General features: G+C 47.7%; 1 protein-coding gene across 3 annotated transcripts in view; it reads left to right on the top strand.

Moving 5' to 3' along the window:
- The window catches only part of LOC139752221 (uncharacterized), a 50,458-nt gene that overhangs the window by 12,035 nt on the left and 18,896 nt on the right, over positions 1–19,527 (top strand). For all 3 annotated transcript variants that reach the window (XM_071668233.1, XM_071668232.1, XM_071668234.1), the window contains exons 2-4: positions 15,908–16,289; positions 17,242–17,320; positions 17,890–18,114. In XM_071668233.1, coding sequence (XP_071524334.1) covers positions 16,209–16,289; positions 17,242–17,320; positions 17,890–18,114 — 385 coding nt within the window. In that variant the 5' untranslated portion in view covers positions 15,908–16,208. The remainder of the gene's footprint in view (positions 1–15,907; positions 16,290–17,241; positions 17,321–17,889; positions 18,115–19,527) is intronic.

Here is a 19,527-nt window from a genome sequence, read left to right as displayed (position 1 = left end):
GGTGGTGAGGGTGGTGATGACTGTGGTGGTGAGGGTGGTGGTTACTGTGGTGGTGAAGGTGGTGGTTACTGTGGTGGTGAGGGTGGTGGTTACTGTGGTGGTGAGGATGGTGGTTACTGTGGTGGTGAGGATGGTGGTTACTGTGGTGGTGAAGGTGGTGGTTACTGTGGTGGTGAGGGTGGTGGTTACTGTGGTGGTGAGGGTGGTGGTTACTGTGGTGGTGAGGGTGGTGGTTACTGTGGTGGTGAAGGTGGTGGTTACTGTGGTGGTGAGGGTGGTGGTTACTGTGGTGGTGAAGGTGGTGGTTACTGTGGTGGTGAGGATGGTGGTTACTGTGGTGGTGAAGGTGGTGGTTACTGTGGTGGTGAGGGTGGTGGTTACTGTGGTGGTGAGGATGGTGGTTACTGTGGTGGTGAGGGTGGTGGTTACTGTGGTGGTGAGGGTGGTGGTTACTGTGGTGGTGAAGGTGGTGGTTACTGTGGTGGTGAGGGTGGTGGTTACTGTGGTGGTGAGGGTGGTGGTTACTGTGGTGGTGAGGATGGTGGTTACTGTGGTGGTGAGGATGGTGGTTACTGTGGTGGTGAGGGTGGTGGTTAGTGTGATGGTAGGACACAAGAGCAGGTGTGGTGGAGCAGGAGGGAGTGTTGGTGTCAGGTTTTCTCTTTTATTAATACGACAACAAGTGCTCTTACCACACAAGGAGGGAGGAAGGTGCTACACAAGGAGGAAGGAAGGTGCTACACAAGGAGGGAGGGATGTGCTACACAAGGAGGGAGGAAGGTGCTACATAAGGAGGGAGGAAGGTGCTACACAAGGAGGGAGGAAGGTGCTACACAAGGAGGGAGGGAGTTACACTGGTGGGCCCATATCTCCACTATGGCAACTTGCATGTGTTGTCCACGTGTTTCGTTCGTTCCATTCATCTGCTACACCTACCAACACTATACAATTACCTCTGTAATACTTTCTAACAAGTTCATCTTTATGTTACGTTCTCTGTTTGTTGTGTCTATGTTACTTTCGAAGAACTGACCATGATCAGCTCATTTCTTACTCTTTTCTCTTCCACGGTGGGTACATTTAAGCATCCGGCCTTTCTTTGTAACTCAGCTCTCTTAATTCTGGTATTATCTTTGGTGCCTTCCTTTGGACCTCCTCTATTGGTTCTTTGTCGATCTCTGTAGGGGCAGCGGCCAAGCCTTGAAAAGCACACTTTTGGTTTTACCTTCGTGCAGGGTGTGAACAGCTTCCTGAATATTGCCATATCCATATACACGAATACCACTATGATACTTGCCAGACGACAGTTTGTCTCCTTATGTATTCCCTTGTGCTAAATCCTGGTGATAGGTCAGGGACGATGTCAACTCCAAAGTCCTTCTCACACTCACACAGATTCCTGCAGCTAACCTCCTGCTACATAATGTTGATTGTGAGGTTCTCCTTCACCGTGATCCAGCCTCATTACTTGACATTTACTCGGGCTGAATTTCATCAACAATAGATCAGACCAACTTTGGAATCTATAAAGTCCATTTGTAAACTGATGCCGTCCTGGTCGCTGTTCACTTCCCTCATGACCTCTGCATCAAACATTTTAAGAAAGAAGTTTACACCTTCTGACATGTTATTTACATCGATCAAGAAGAGTAATGGTGCCAGGACAGAACCCTGCGGTACTCCGCTGCTGACCTCCACCCACAACACACTGCAGTTGGTGTGTGTGTCCTCCTTCTACCTCACCTGGTGTGTTGCCATGGAAGTCTAGGTCAGTTCTCGTGTTTGACCTTTGAGAGAACATCTCGAATATGTTGCTGGTGCTAGACGGACCTCGTCCAGTGACCTCCTTTAACCCCAATCGTATCATCTGCCTCAGCTGACCTCCACCACCAGCGTGTGCTGCTTCCTCCTGCTAGCATGGTATTGTGGCAACCTCTATCATAGCTTTCACCTCCCTCGCTTCCTCTCGTTGCTTCGGCCCCACGCCCCATCACCCCAGTGCCTCTGCCCCACACCCCATCATCCTAGTGCCTCTGCCCACGCCCCATCACACCAGTGCCTCTGCCCCACGCCCCATCACCCCAGTGCCTCTGCCCCACGCCCCATTGCCTACCTCTATGATGTACCAAGTGTCAGACAGTGTTATGTCGTGCTTTACCGCTCTGCCCCCCGCACTCTTGTAGATTATTATTTCAAGGTGTCAACCTACCCTGCTGATGGGTCAGCTAACCTTCAGCTAACCTTCAGTGGGCGAATGCTCCTTTGATATATATATTCCTTGGAAAGGTGTCGAAAAACTTTCATCTCCCATTCCCCAACATTCCACCATCGCCCTATGGACGGGGAACACCGAGGACGCCAAAGGACGCCTGTGGGCCAAGGCGTCCGTCGGTGGATAGGAAATTGAGGAGGTGGGTCAGTAGCGGAGAGGGCGGGGCGTACCTTGGGGAGGGAGGTGTGTAAAGGGGCGGCTCAGGACCCTGAGGAACATCCAGGGACCTGGAGAAGCGGCCCGGGACCCTGAGGGGCATCCCGGGACCTGGGGAGGCGGCCCGGGACCCTGAGGGGCATCCCGGGACCTGGGGAAGCGGCCCGGGACCCTGAGGGGCATCCCGGGACCTGGGGAGGCGGCCCGGGACCCTGAGGGGCATCCCGGGACCTGGGGAAGTGGCTCAGGATCCTGAGGGGCATTCCGGAACCTGGGGAAGCGGCTGAGAACCCGAGGAGGCAGCCCAGAACATGATGAGGCGTCCCCGAACTCGAGTTTACCCAAGAAATTAGGTTTCCAACCTTCGATATTCCAGCCTTCGTAGAATATCGGTGAGAGAGAGAGAGAGAGAGAGAGAGAGAGAGAGAGAGAGAGAGAGAGAGAGAGAGAGAGAGAGAGAGAGAGAGAGAGAGAGAGAGAGAGAAACACCAGCCTTGATGCAGATGTGACATCATGCTTTGATCAACTGAACTGGGTACCTCCTCCTCCATACACGTGTTTCTCTTGGCATTTCATTTCGAGTGTCAGAGGCTCTGCCGGCGCATGTCTGCACTCTCCTTGCTTCACATTCACTTGGCAGTTCTTTCTTCATCACAGAATATCAGTTCTTGTGTGTCCACACAATTTTGTTGTTAACGGCCTTTTTGTCTAGTGCAATTGTGGCTGAAGGCATCACATTCTTCGTGTTCTCTGAGATATAATGTGAGAAGGAATCCACAAACTGTGACTTGTAACACTTGACCAGTAACGTGACTGTATATAACTTCAATAATGACAGGGTTTACTTACTAGCCTCTGGTCTCACAGTGTCCACAACATGAGTCACGAGAGAGTCCCACTGTGTCATATGGTTGTACTTTCGGCCAACTTATGCGCGAAGTTGATGGCAGCAGTTCAGCTTGTGTGCGGGAAACCTAGGTATTCATTCTAACATTCCTCTCTCCTGCAGTTCCACTAGACCGCGTTATAGTGACAACCTTCCAAGCGGCAGGTAGAGTGAGGAGAGACGTCAGGAGAGGTGTACTATGTTATGCTGTTTACACTTCAGATTTTCTGCTTATGTTTAAAAGAACTGGTTCAGGCTGCGTGTTGAGAGTGAGCAGCAGTGTGTGTGTGTGTGTGTGTGTGTGTGTGTGTTACCGTATCAGCCAGCGTGGTGGTAAGTGATGTTGCTTCATAATCATGATCAGACTTCGCTACAGGTGTAGTCCAAATATTGTCAAGTGTCTGGATATCATTTCAAGCTACCAGTTGTACAGAGAACAAAGTCAAACAATTTTATGGAAACACCTTTATGTCTGGATAACTAACAATCATATCTTCGCCCTCATCATGACATTGTCAAGCCTTTTCTAAAATGCTATATTGCCAGATATACCCATGTCACTGTATACCCATGTCACTACCCATGTCACTGTATACCCATGTCACTGTATACCCATGTCACTGTATACGTTTGACAACATTTAGTGGTAGTGGAAAAGTCGTGTATGAATCGTAATGATTAACTACCTTGGGTCGTACCATTACCTTCAGCGTTGTTGAGTTCCAAGAGTTCACAGCTGGTGATGTGCCACACACCACACACACGCTAAGTGCATCTAATCAACATTGATCACATAAGCGCTCTCACCTGACCTGCATCCAGGGTCGTGCTGACCTACCGTTAACGCACCAGGAACACCCCCAGTGTGGCTGGCTGCTGTTGTGCCACTGGGCATGACTGCCGCTTAGGAGCAGGTTGGATGATGCACATGGTGGTAACAAACTCTGATAATGAAATAATAGTAAGGACCAACGAGGGACGACCTCTCTCCCCACCCCACCATACCATACATGTGCCCATTCCCTGGGCACACTGGTGTTGTTCATGTTAGCCAGGCGTCACCCCAGAGACGTGGTCTGCCCCCAGTGTAACTTGCCAAGCCTTGAAAACTTTATCGTTACATGTACGTAGTTAAGATAAGATAAGAAGTATACATCTTGATGTACCTGAGTCAGACATACCAGGATAGTCATACCTGGGTCAGACATACCAGGATAGTCATACCTGAGTCAGACATACCAGGATAGTCATACCTGGGTCAGACATACCAGGATAGTCATACCTGGGTCAGACATACCAGGATAGTCATACCTGGGTCAGACATACCAGGATAGTCATACCTGGGTCAGACATACCAGGATAGTCATACCTGGGTCAGACATACCAGGATAGTCATACCTGAGTCAGACATACCAGGATAGTCATACTTGGGTCAGACATACCAGGATAGTCATACCTGGGTCAGACATACCAGGATAGTCATACCTGGGTCAGACATACCAGGATAGTCATAGCTGAGTCAGACATACCAGGATAGTCATACCAGGGTCAGACATACCAGGATAGTCATACCTGGGTCTGACATACCAGGATAGTCATACCTGGGTCAGACATACCAGGATAGTCATACCTGGGTCAGACATACCAGGATAGTCATACCTGGGTCAGACATACCAGGATAGTCATACCTGAGTCAGACATACCAGGATAGTCATACCTGGGTCAGACATACCAGGATAGTCATACCTGAGTCAGACATACCAGGATAGTCATACCAGGGTCAGACATACCAGGATAGTCATACCTGAGTCAGACATACCAGGATAGTCATACCTGAGTCAGACATACCAGGATAGTCATACCTGGGTCAGACATACCAGGATAGTCATACCTGGGTCAGACATACCAGGATAGTCATACCTGAGTCAGACATACCAGGATAGTCATACCAGGGTCAGACATACCAGGATAGTCATACCAGGGTCAGACATACCAGGATAGTCATACCTGAGTCAGACATACCAGGATAGTCATACCAGGGTCAGACATACCAGGATAGTCATACCTGAGTCAGACATACCAGGATAGTCATACCAGGGTCAGACATACCAGGATAGTCGTACCAGGGTCAGACATACCAGGATAGTCATAATATGAAACTTTCCAAAGTTCGTCATGAGTCAGTGTGTTCATTTATTACGGTCAGTTCTGACACCCGCCATGTTTACTGTCGCACTTCGCCGGCCTCCACAACCCTACAAGTTCAAGACCATAAACATATGTATGTATGTATGTATGTATGTATGTATATATGATGTATGAATGTATACATGTGTGGATAGAGAGAGAGAGAGAGAGAGAGAGAGAGAGAGAGAGAGAGAGAGAGAGAGAGAGAGAGAGAGAGAGAGAGAGAGAGAGAGAGAGAGATCGTCTTATCACATTCGCACCCTCCATGCTAGCGACTTGGTGGTCCAAGTAATGTCTTAATGTGCCAGACTCGTCCTCGCCTTCACCATAAGGTGAAGATAAGAGACAACTGTCAGAGGATATGGTGTAGTAGTAGTCAGGTGTCCAGTCTGGTCTGTCATCTACAGTCATAAGGACCACGTCATTATCCACTTACAACCGACGTCAGGGCCTTGGGAGACCCAACTCCCATAAGCACGACCCACACACTGGGAGACGTTTGTCAACGATCCTAACTTGACACATTTGTCACCAAGATTCTTTTGTTATCATATGAACATGACACAACACTAACGCTGAGTCTTTACTTGTGATCTTGACCTAAGACTCTGCAACCTCTCAGTCTCTGGTTGTGATCTTGGGACGCTGCTAACCCTCAGTCTCTGGTTGTGATCTTGGGGCGCTGCTAACCCTCAGTCTCTGGTTGTGATCTTGGGGCGCTGCTAACCCTCACTCTCTGGTTGTGATCTTGGGGCGCTGCTAACCCTCAGTCTCTGGTTGTGATCTTGGGGCGCTGCTAACCCTCAGTCTCTGGTTGTGATCTTGGGACGCTGCTAACCCTCACTCTCTGGTTGTGATCTTGGGGCGCTGCTAACCCTCAGTCTCTGGTTGTGATCTTGGGGCGCTGCTAACCCTCAGTCTCTGGTTGTGATCTTGGGACGGTGCTAACCCTCACTCTCTGGTTGTGATCTTGGGGCGCTGCTAACCCTCAGTCTCTGGTTGTGATCTTGGGACGCTGCTAACCCTCACTCTCTGGTTGTGATCTTGGGGCGCTGCTAACCCTCACTCTCTGGTTGTGATCTTGGGGCGCTGCTAACCCTCACTCTCTGGTTGTGATCTTGGGGCGCTGCTAACCCTCAGTCTCTGGTTGTGATCTTGGGGCGCTGCTAACCCTGAGCTGTCAACTCAACAGAATCATGAATGACATAGAATGACGTCACTGGTGTTACACAGACAATACGCGTCTGTTGCTCGGGCCAATAGTGCTATAATTACTGCAGCAGAGGAGACTGTGAAGCTTCATGAATCAAGGGTCAAGGTCAGCAGATGAAAGGCGTTCTTAAGATATTATATTGTGATGATGTTGTGTTTTAGTTATGATGTAACAGCAGATGAGACTGGGTTATGTTGTATAACAACAGAAGGAGAGTCTTGGTTATGTTGTATAACAACAGAAGGAGAGTCTTGGTTATGTTGTATAACTACAGAAGGAGAGTCTTGGTTATGTTGTATAACTACAGAAAGAGAGTCTTGGTTATGTTGTATAACTACAGAAGGAGAGTCTTGGTTATGTTGTATAACTACAGAAGGAGAGTCTTGGTTATGTTGTATAACTACAGGAGGAGAGTCTTGGTTATGTTGTATAACAACAGAAGGAGAGTCTTGGTTATGTTGTATAACTACAGAAGGAGAGTCTTGGTTATGTTGTATAACTACAGAAGGAGAGTCTTGGTTATGTTGTATAACTACAGAAGGAGAGTCTTGGTTATGTTGTATAACAACAGAAGGAGAATCTTGGTTATGTTGTATAACTACAGAAGGAGAGTCTTGGTTATGTTGTATAACTACAGAAGGAGAGTCTTGGTTATGTTGTATAACTACAGAAGGAAAGTCTTGGTTATGTTGTATAACTACAGAAGGAGAGTCTTGGTTATGTTGTATAACTACAGAAGGAGAGTCTTGGTTATGTTGTATAACTACAGAAGGAGAGTCTTGGTTATGTTGTATAACTACAGAAGGAGAGTCTTGGTTATGTTGTATAACAACAGAAGGAGAGTCTTGGTTATGTTGTATAACAACAGAAGGAGAGTCTTGGTTATGTTGTATAACTACAGAAGGAGAGTCTTGGTTATGTTGTATAACTACAGAAGGAGAGTCTTGGTTATGTTGTATAACTACAGAAGGAGAGTCTTGGTTATGTTGTATAACTACAGAAGGAGAGTCTTGGTTATGTTGTATAACTACAGAAGGAGAGTCTTGGTTATGTTGTATAACTACAGAAGGAGAGTCTTGGTTATGTTGTATAACTACAGAAGGAGAGTCTTGGTTATGTTGTATAACAACAGAAGGAGAGTCTTGGTTATGTTGTATAACTACAGAAGGAGAGTCTTGGTTATGTTGTATAACTACAGAAGGAGAGTCTTGGTTATGTTGTATAACTACAGAAGGAGAGTCTTGGTTATGTTGTATAACTACAGAAGGAGAGTCTTGGTTATGTTGTATAACTACAGAAGGAGAGTCTTGGTTATGTTGTATAACTACAGAAGGAGAGTCTTGGTTATGTTGTATAACTACAGAAGGAGAGTCTTGGTTATGTTGTATAACTACAGAAGGAGAGTCTTGGTTATGTTGTATAACTACAGAAGGAGAGTCTTGGTTATGTTGTATAACTACAGAAGGAGAGTCTTGGTTATGTTGTATAACTACAGAAGGAGAGTCTTGGTTATGTTGTATAACTACAGAAGGAGAGTCTTGGTTATGTTGTATAACTACAGAAGGAGAGTCTTGGTTATGTTGTATAACTACAGAAGGAGAGTCTTGGTTATGTTGTATAACTACAGAAGGAGAGTCTTGGTTATGTTGTATAGCTACAGAAGGAGAGTCTTGGTTATGTTGTATAACAACAGAAGGAGAGTCTTGGTTATGTTGTATAACTACAGAAGGAGAGTCTTGGTTATGTTGTATAACTACAGAAGGAGAGTCTTGGTTATGTTGTATAACTACAGAAGGAGAGTCTTGGTTATGTTGTATAACTACAGAAGGAGAGTCTTGGTTATGTTTTATAACTACAGAAGGAGAGTCTTGGTTATGTTGTATAACAACAGAAGGAGAGTCTTGGTTATGTTGTATAACTACAGAAGGAGAGTCTTGGTTATGTTGTATAACTACAGAAGGAGAGTCTTGGTTATGTTGTATAACTACAGAAGGAGAATCGTGGTTATGTTGTATAACTACAGAAGGAGAGTCTTGGTTATGTTGTATAACTACAGAAGGAGAGTCTTGGTTATGTTGTATAACTACAGAAGGAGAGTCTTGGTTATGTTGTATAACTACAGAAGGAGAGTCTTGGTTATGTTGTATAACTACAGAAGGAGAGTCTTGGTTATGTTGTATAACTACAGAAGGAGAGTCTTGGTTATGTTGTATAACTACAGAAGGAGAGTCTTGGTTATGTTGTATAACTACAGAAGGAGAGTCTTGGTTATGTTGTATAACTACAGAAGGAGAGTCTTGGTTATGTTGTATAACTGCAGAAGGAGAGTCTTGGTTATGTTGTATAACTACAGAAGGAGAGTCTTGGTTATGTTGTATAACTACAGGAGAGTCTTGGTTATGTTGTATAACTACAGAAGGAGAGTCTTGGTTATGTTGTATAACTACAGAAGGAGAGTCTTGGTTATGTTGTATAACTACAGAGGAGAGTCTTGGTTATGTTGTATAACTACAGAAGGAGAGTCTTGGTTATGTTGTATAACTACAGAAGGAGAGTCTTGGTTATGTTGTATAACTGCAGAAGGAGAGTCTTGGTTATGTTATATAACTACAGAAGGAGAGTCTTGGTTATTATTGGAAGTAGCAGGAGGTTCTTCAGTACATTGAAATATCACAATAATCTTCATCTTTAATGTCATTTATTATGAAGGATTCTCTTAATCATTTCTGTCATGTTGTTATTCTAATGATATGTTTGTTCCATGTTCCATCATGTCTTTCTTCTTCAGCTGCTACTCCCTCCTGCCTCTTCCTCCAACCACTTTCTTCTTCCCTTTCCTTCAACTACTCTCCTCAGCCACTCACTCTTATCCCTCCCTCCAGCCATCCCTCCATGTTACTCTTTCCAGCCACCTTTTCCTATTTTTCGCTCCAGCCTTTCCTCCTGCTCCTCCCTCCTGCCGTTCCTTCCTTCTCCTCCCTCCAGCCACTCCCTCCTCATCTTCCTTCCAGCCACCCCCCCCCCCTTCCCCCGCTCCTCCTTCCAGCCATTTCCCTCTACACCTCCCTTCGGCCATTCCACCCTGCACCTCTCACAAGCAACTCCCTCCAGCCACTCCCTCTAGCCACTCCCTCCAGCCACTCTCTCTCCTCCCTCACCCAGCTTCCAGTCAGCGGGAAGACTCTCCCCGACCGTTGTCCTTTGGACCTCACCTTGCCGCAAGTCCATCCTGGGCATGGGCCACGCCTCCTCTGACCCACCTCCCAGCTGCTGACCCACCTCCCAGCTGCTGACCCACCTCCCAGCCGCTGAATCTCCAACCAGAGGCTGGGCCTCCCACCAGGGCTAGTCCATTAACGAGAGATTTAAATCTCCTCGTCCCAGGTGACCTGACCCTGTGGCCAGGTGAGTGTTGAACCTCAGACAGGTTCCAGCAGTAAGCTGGACACGCCCGCACCACCTTCTAGGCGCAGGCCACAGAGCGAGACACTCGCTCACTAACCCCCAAGCCCGCTCACTAACCCCAGCCCTCTCACTTAAACCCAGCCCTCTCACTCACCACCAGCCCCCCTCATTTACCCCAGCATTCTCAAAACCCAAATCCTCTCAATAACCTCAGCCCTTTCACTCACCATGGGCTTACTCACTCACCCCAGCCCACTCACTCATCCCAACCCTCTCACTCACCACCAGCCCAATCACTCACCCCAGACTTCTCACTCACTCTAGTCCTTTCACTTTTCACCAGCCCCCTCATTCAACCATCCCCCTCACTCACCCAACTCCCTTACTTACCACCAGCTTCTCACTCATCCCAGACTCCCCCCCCCCCCCTTCCACTCGTCACACAGGATAATCAAGTCAATGTTTTGCTACAAACCTGAAAAAGTTTTTGTAAACAGAATGCCAAGGTCTCTGCTGAGCCCAGACCCCGACACTGGGGCCTTCATCCGTTACCGGGATACCGACCCAGTATCATGGTCCCCAGCCAATACTGGGGCTACTCATCCACTCCTGGGATCCCTCATCCGATGCTAGGGCCTCTCATCCAATTTCGTACCCTTCCCTTACACTGGGGCCCTCACTTGAAACTTGGGCCCCTTGCCTGATACTGGGTCCCCTTTTGATTTGATATTTTCCATTTATTACTTTTTACCTCGTAATGCAGCCCCACACATGACGTGTGTGTGTGTGTGTGTGTGTGTGTGTGTGTGTGTGTGTGTGTGTGTGTGTGTGTGTGTTTAGATAAATGAATGAATAACGGTTCTTTGGATTCAGACAGCCAAACTGCAGAAAATACACTGTTGATTTATTATAGATATCACAGAAGTGGGAGGTCGTGGTAGTTATAACTAATCATGCAAGAGGTAAAGATTAGGATGAGCTGGACAGTTCCACATTATCCATTTGGATAAAGATATGTGTGAGGTACACCATGACAGTCAGGGTGGCAGATATACTGGGAAGTTTACGGAATGAAGAGTATGGTTTATATATAATGAACTTGATTGAACATTAAGTGATGACTAGGTACAATAATACAGTAGCTGACATACCAAGCAGACTGACAGAAAAATGCTGTTCACTTGCAGCTCTGCACTTGTTCATAGATTCTTTATGAAGTTCACAATGGTAGGTATACGGGTGTTCTTATATGTCAGTACGAACTCGGACTGGGACAAGTCGATTGTGGTGACGAGCGGTGGTCTGTGGTGAAGGGAAAGGAAGAGGTTTGTGTGACGGTGGCGTGTCACTAATCTAGTTGCCAAACTGCCGCATGAGCTGCCGGTAGCGGTTATTGGACAGATTCAACGAGATGAGATCCTCTTGTTAGTTGGCGTAAGAAGGGTCCAGGGTGATCCTGCAAACCCTTTCTTGAACTCTTTCCAGCTGGTCCCTCTGTGTGGCTGTTACTGGGGAGGACCCGCCTGGGGAGGTGTAGCTGAGTTTCGGTAAAACGAAGATGGAAAAGACATTCCTGAGCTCAATTGGTGGGACGCCTATTGCTTTCAGTTGACGGAGAAGGTACAGACGGTATGAGGAAGATTGCAGGATGGTACTGACGTGACTTCCAATCTAAATCGTCGTCTACTGTGACAAGAAATTCGAAGTCTGTGACAACCTGAAAAATGTCAAGGTCTAATGTGATGTCGGGGGTTGTCCAGATGTGTGACTACCTATTTCCGTACGTAGATACAGAGTTATACATTCACATTCTGTCACACAAACTTATGAATTCCCCAGAGTCACTCCCTCTTTGTTTACTTTGTTGCACATGTTCGATGCTGTGTGGCTGAAGGGGAGTCTCCCACATCCCGCCTAGCTGGCCCTGTCCTGGCCCAGCTAGTCCACCTTTCGTCCTTGTTGGTCCTTTTCTTGGCCAGTATCCAGTTGGCCATTTTGATTCTAGTTCTTTAGGCTTCAAAGAACTGGTGTGTCTTATAATCATGTTGGCCTTCTAGGAATTCGAAGGTTTGTGGGGTGGAAGGTGTGGGACTGTGTCAGGCTGGCTCCCCGCCCTCCACTCCCTAGGCTGCCGTGTGCCTCGCGGCTCGGTCATCATGCCGGACATTGGCCAAGGATAATGGTGGGCGTCACCCTGGCATGTGAGCCAGCATCACCAATGAGGCTGTTGTAATCTCATAACACTGGAGATGTCTGTTATGTTCACTCATACGTGCATCTGCTAGTTTGGCGGAGGAACTGCCTCCCGAGGATATACCTTGTACTTGGCCACGGGAGGTACACAGGACACACTGGAGCCTTGTGTACTGAGGGACGGGATATACTCCCTCCTTCGCCGTCACCACCAGCTACCACCCACCTGTGGTTCAGGTGCAGGTCCTTCTTGTGGCTTGCCCTCAGCAGGTGGGTCCTGGGTAATGATGTCTGTCTCTCCCGCACTCTTCACATTCGTCCATAAACCGTAAATGGCTATCGTTGGAGGGGGTTCATGGAACACTTTATCAAAAAATGAAAAAAAAAAATTGATTTCTATCAATTAAGGGAAAATAGAAAAGTAAATACAAAAAAGTGAACATTTAGAAAATTATTCATAAATGTTGCTATAAAGACATAGAGATGATGGTAGACCAGGAGAACTCGGCTCACCACTTGTAACACGAGAGCACGGCTCACTACGTGTAACACGAGAGCACGGCTCACCACGTGTAACACGAGAGCACGGCTCACTACGTGTAACACGAGAGCACGGCTCACTACGTGTGACACGAGAGCACGGCTCACCACGTGTGACACGAGAGCACGGCTCACTACGTGTGACACGAGAGCACGGCTCACTACGTGTAACACGAGAGCACGGCTCACCACGTGTAACACGAGAGCACGGCTCACTACGTGTGACACGAGAGCACGGCTCACCACGTGTAACACGAGAGCACGGCTCACTACGTGTGACACGAGAGCACGGCTCACCACGTGTAACACGAGAGCACGGCTCACCACGTGTGACACGAGAGCACGGCTCACCACGTGTAACACGAGAGCACGGCTCACCACGTGTGACACGATAGCACGACTCACCACGTGTGACACGAGAGCACGACTCACCACGTGTGACACGAGAGCACGGCTCACCACGTGTGACACGATAGCACGACTCACCACGTGTGACACGAGAGCACGACTCTCCACGTGTGACACGAGAGCACGACTCACCACGTGTGACACGAGAGCACGACTCACCACGTGTTGCCATGAGAACTGTTGGCATGGAGGTTCATGTTTCGTCCGTTACAGAGAAGTGTCCCACGTGCTAACAGTATGAGACGTGGACGCCACACTTGGTGTAGCTGGTAGGCCAGGGTTATGCCTCACCTGTGAGGGACAACATCTCAGTATACCTGTGTATACAAAGCTCACTTACATGACGGCGGGAACAAACGTCTAGTTCCCCGAGGACCAGAGAAAGTCATTCCTAAAATGAAATATTGTTGCTGAGCCAGACACGCATCACTCCAACACCTCGATAATACTTACCTGGGCAGCCGATGTTCAACTATCTGTTTGCTATAGTAAATGTTGATAGACCTGTCCATCTTCCGTTTTCTATACTTTTTAGTACCTACATGTAACTGACACACATAGCGTGTAGAACGTACAACAGGATACAACACGTTTCTTGAACAAGTTACCTCCTGCTGGAGCGGTGTTCTGAAGCCAGGGTCGTCAGCATTGTCCCGGCACCAGGGCATGAAGCCAGGGTCGTCAGCATTGTCCCAGCACCAGGGCATGAAGCCAGGGTCGTCAGCATTGTCCCAGCACCAGGGCATGAAGCCAGGGTCGTCAGCATTGTCCCGGCACCAGGGCATGAAGAGGTGTGCGGTGATCACAAGATGTCATCAACAGGTCTGGTGTCCACCGGGGTCTTGGCTGAGTCGATGGTGCAGCATCGCTGTCTGCAGGTCACTGAACCTGAGAGGGGGGTAAGGGTGGCGGTCAAATAGTCTTCAGATATGAGCGTCTACCTTACATTCACATCATGTTGGACTAGCGGGCAGGAATGTCAGGTAAGCCAGTAACCTCCTTCCTGGCCAGTAAACCAGCCTCACCTGCAATAACCAGCAACACGCCACTTTTTTTTTTTCCAGAGAAACAAAAACAAGTTGGTGTGGCGAGCAAGGCATCTGGTGCAGCAGGTGTGAAGGTTGGATGGTTCAGGTGTGGTACGTCTTGGTATGGTCTGTGGTAGTCAGTTAGTGGTGCCTTACTGTCTATATCACTACTGAAGGTATATTCTCATCTACCGCCATCACCTGCCACATAATCAATACCATACATACATCACCTGCCACATAATCAATACCATACATACATCACCTGCCACATAATCAGTATCATACATACATACATACATACATACATACAACCATACATACATATCCTAAATGATCAAATTTCCCGGCTACTCCTCACTTGACTTTACACAATCAGACTTCAAGGCCTCTACTTTGACAATTACATGCCCGAGGCCCGCTATGTATATCATACGTGCCCGAGATCCGCTATGTATATTATTCCTACTAATTCTTTCTTATTTATTTTAGTTCTTGCTGATGACATCCTCATGTAGTACAGCTCACAGGATTTGGTAGTAGACTCTGAAGTGATATATTAATATATGGAAAAGAATGATTACCACAACACACACACACACACACACACACACACACACACACACACACACACACACACACAATGCTAACGCGCTTCATTTCCTTGTGGTCGAGTGAAAAGTCTACAGGAGTCTCGTAAAGGGTGTCTTGTGGTTACATGTATGCTGCAGATTGGATGGGCCCTACTGAAGCATTTGGTGGGCAGGGTTGGCCCTGGTGAACCATGTGGTGGGCAGGGTTGGCCCTCGTGAACCATGTGGTGAGCAGGGTGGGCCCTGGTGAACCATGTGGTGGGCAGGGTGAGCCCTGGTGAACCATGTAGTGGGCAGGGTGAGCCCTGGTGAACCATGTGGTGGGCAGGGTTGGCCCTCGTGAACCATGTGGTGAGCAGGGTGGGCCCTGGTGAACCATGTGGTGGGTAGGGTTGGCCCTCGTGAACCATGTGGTGGGCAGGGTGAGCCTTGGTGAACCATGTGGTGGGTAGGGTTGGCCCTCGTGAACCATGTGGTGAGCAGGGTGGGCCCTGGTGAACCATGTGGTGGGCAGGGTTGGCCCTCGTGAACCATGTGGTGGGCAGGGTGGGCCCTGGTGAACCATGTGGTGGGTAGGGTTGGCCCTCGTGAACCATGTGGTGGGCAGGGTGAGCCCTGGTGAACCATGTGGTGGGTAGGGTTGGCCCTCGTGAACCATGTGGTGGGCAGAGTGGTCCCTGGTGAACCATGTGGTGGGTAGGGTTGGTCCTCGTGAACCATGTGGTGGGCAGGGTGAGCCCTGGTGAACCATGTAGTGGGCAGGGTTGGTCCTCGTGAACCATGTGGTGGGCAGGGTGAGCCCTGGTGAACCATGTAGTGGGTAGGGTTGGTCCTCGTGAACCATGTGGTGGGCAGAGTGGTCCCTGGTGAACCATGTGGTGGGTAGGGTTGGCCCTCGTGAACCATGTGGTGGGCAGAGTGGTCCCTGGTGAACCATGTGGTGGGTAGGGTTGGCCCTCGTGAATCATGTGGTTCTCATAATTAACAAAAAGTATAGATTAAGAAACATGACTTTTCCTCTAACAGAACCTGTCTGGTGGGGTGTGGGAAGCCGGTATCTGACGAGCACGGAGCTGGGGTCGCAGGAGGAGGAATCCTCGAGAACTCGGAGGTTTGAGGACAACGTGAGTGTCGCCTTCGTAGGTTACAGGGGCCCCAGGACACTGCAGGCCTCGTTGCTGAAGGCCTGACAGACAAAAGAGAGGGAGCGAGTACTGCTGAGGACCAGACTGGTACTGGAACACAGCGGTGAGGCCACGGCGGCGCGTCAAGTCCCGCTGAAAAATTTGAGAATCTTGAAGACGAGAAGTGGGTCGTCCCGCTGGGCATGGCGAGCACCGTCCACCTGGTCCTGGTGCTCGGGGCCTCTCTACACTGTGTACTCAGCTCTGAAGCTACGAGTGGGAATGTAAGTGTTGTTTCGATTGGTTCTAAATCAACTATGTGTATACATATAGACTTAATACACAGGTCCACGAGTCGCCCAACCCTGGCAATGATTTTAATGTTTTTCACTTGAATTATCCAGTTCACAGTAAGTGTTTGTCACGTCTGGTTTTACCGACCTACACAGTATCTCTGTCTACACCAACCTACACATTGTATCTGGCTTCTTCAACCTACACATTACCTACAATACCCCACATCAGTCTACACCACCCCACACCTACCCACACCAGTTTACACCACCCCACACTTACTCACACCAGTCTACACCACCCCACACCTACCCACACCACCCCACACCTACCTACACCACCCTACACCAGTCTACACAATATACAGAATGTATTATATAGTTAACATTTCTATCATGTATATTCTTCTTGTTAGTGTGAGTCTGTTTCTGGTCTTACGTCGCCTGAACAGTTCAGTTCTTTGTGTCGGAATCCTGCATGATCAACACAACTCACTGGTAACCTCATAGTTTCACTTTGTGATGTAGACTCGATTTTTCAGACATATAAACTTTGGATTACTATTGACTTTAGAATGTAATTTGTACAAGGAAATGATGTTTATGAAATGTAAGATAAGAATTATCTTTGTTTGGATATCCTGTTGGCTTGCACAAGTTTATCATGTATTGAAGGAGTAGCTGAGGTTACAGCGATGCCTCACACTATACACTTGCCAGAAGTTAACATGGCCACACTGGCTATACTGTTGTACCCTAAACTTGCAACACTGACCCTGATGTTGTAGATATGGCTACACTGACAATACTGTACAACAACAACACGAACGATTAAAAGTGACACCACTCGCCTCATACCCAAGAGAAGCAGACCACAAAGTATGGGAGAAGCTTGAAGATAACTGAGGCAACGAGTAACACTAGTACCATCTTGCCTCGACAGGTGGTCGGCAGGGACAGACGACAGGTTCTCGCCCCCATCCGAAACCCGCCCATACCTACGTCCATCGGCCACTACATGGGTACGTCCGTAGCTCTGTCGCTGGTCGGAGGGACGACCTCACTTAGTCAACCCTCAAGCTCTGTCTTTTCCTGAGTAACATCTATAGTGTTCCTTCTTTATCTTGAGGGTTGATGTGTGCTTATGACCTGTGCCCAGTATACGTGAGGCCTGGACACACTTCTCCCATGTTAATCATTTCTTGATAAAGTTCAATTCATCTTCACATTATTTCCGTTGTACCAAATAATGTTCCACAATTGCAGCACAGAGGGAACACGTCGGCGCATAGCCTTACCTGCCTCACATCGTAGGATCTTCCCACACGCACCATCCTCAAAATCATACTCCCCTCACCACCATATTCCCGTCACCACCATACTCCCCTCACCACCTGCCTCCCCTAACCACTACACTCTCCTCACCACCATACTCCCCCACTCTCACCATACTCCCTTCACCACCATGCTCCCCCTCACCACTATACTCACCACCATATTCACCCGCCATACACTCCTTCACCATAATACGTACCACCATATTCACGGCCATAGTCATCACCATACTTACCAAGTCTCCATCTTCCTGCAGGCCCCAACGAAAATGTAGACTCATGCATGAGGGACGAGGTGCAGGTGTCTGACAAAGGATGCCACCAGCTCCTGACGCAGGGACCCTGCAACGTGACGGAGTACGTCCTGTTGGACGCTGACACCCGCCAGGGGTACTGCGCCCCCAGACTCTGCGCCCCTGACAGGATATTTGTCTTCAGCGACCAGCTGTGTCACGACCCCGTCAACACCAATCTGTGTCCACGTACGTAGGGGCTGACTGAGGGAGGTATGCCGGCCCAGGTAGTGTGTGTGGGCAGGCCACGTAGCTCTGGTCACCAGACTTGATCAATGATCAACGATAGAATTCACAGAAGTAGTCGGCCTTGTGAGGCAAGTGACAGTGTGGAGTTAGAAGGATTAGATCTGAATATCCCAAACTGCAAGGTGACCTGAGAGAAGTGGTCAAAATACTACATAACCAACTTTACAACCTAACCTAACCTAACCTAACCTAACCAACTTTACAACCTAACCTAACCTAACCTAACCTAACCTACTTTACAACCTAACCTAACCTAACCTAACCTACTTTACAACCTAACCTATCCTACTTTACAACCTAACCTAACCTAACCTAACCTACTTTACAACCTAACCTAACCTAACCTAACCTACTTTACAACCTAACCTAACATAACCTAACCTACTTTACAACCTAACCTAACCTAACCTACTTTACAACCTAACCTAACCTAACCTACTTTACAACCTAACCTAACCTAACCAACTTTACAACCTAACCTAACCTACTTTACAACCTAACCTAACCTAACCTAACCTACTTTACAACCTAACCTAACCTACTTTACAACCTAACCTAACCTAACCTAACCTACTTTACAACCTAACCTAACATAACCTAACCTACTTTACAACCTAACCTAACCTACTTTACAACCTAACCTAACCTAACCTACTTTACAACCTAACCTAACCTACTTTACAACCTAACCTAACCTACTTTACAACCTAACCTAACCTACTTTACAACCTAACCTAACCTACTTTACAACCTAACCTAACCTACTTTACAACCTAACCTAACCTAACCTACTTTACAACCTAACCTAACCTACTTTACAACCTAACCTAACCTAACCTGCTTTACAACCTAACCTAACCTAACCTAACCAACTTTACAACCTAACCTAACCTAACCTACTTTACAACCTAACCTAACCTACTTTACAACCTAACCTAACCTAACCTAACCTACTTTACAACCTAACCTAACCTACTTTACAAAAATATCACGTAGGCTAATGAAGGATAGGTGTACGTGTAATGTGGACGGTTATATCTCACATGATGGAGGGAGGACTGGCTTAACCTTCCTCCAAAAACAACACATCAACGAGACACAAACACTTTACTAACATCTCTCACCAGTAAGTCAACCTTACTCTCATATGATCAATATGATAATCACACACTCTACTCCAGTAACCCCGTGTTGAGTGCGCCACACACTCTACTCCAGTAATATTAGGTCATTCATGTACCATTTCTTAGAGAGGTCTATTATTCCATGCAGGTCACTGGAGGATCATCCTGCATGGGGTTAGGGGTCAGCCAGGTAGCCAGGTTCTGCATCAAGAGCCAAGTTCATGTAGCC

Source organism: Panulirus ornatus, chromosome 12, assembly GCF_036320965.1.
Source record: "Panulirus ornatus isolate Po-2019 chromosome 12, ASM3632096v1, whole genome shotgun sequence".
In the NCBI taxonomy this organism is placed as follows: domain Eukaryota; kingdom Metazoa; phylum Arthropoda; class Malacostraca; order Decapoda; family Palinuridae; genus Panulirus; species Panulirus ornatus.
Note: the sequence above shows the minus strand (reverse complement) of the source record. Positions and strands in the feature narration are given on the sequence as shown.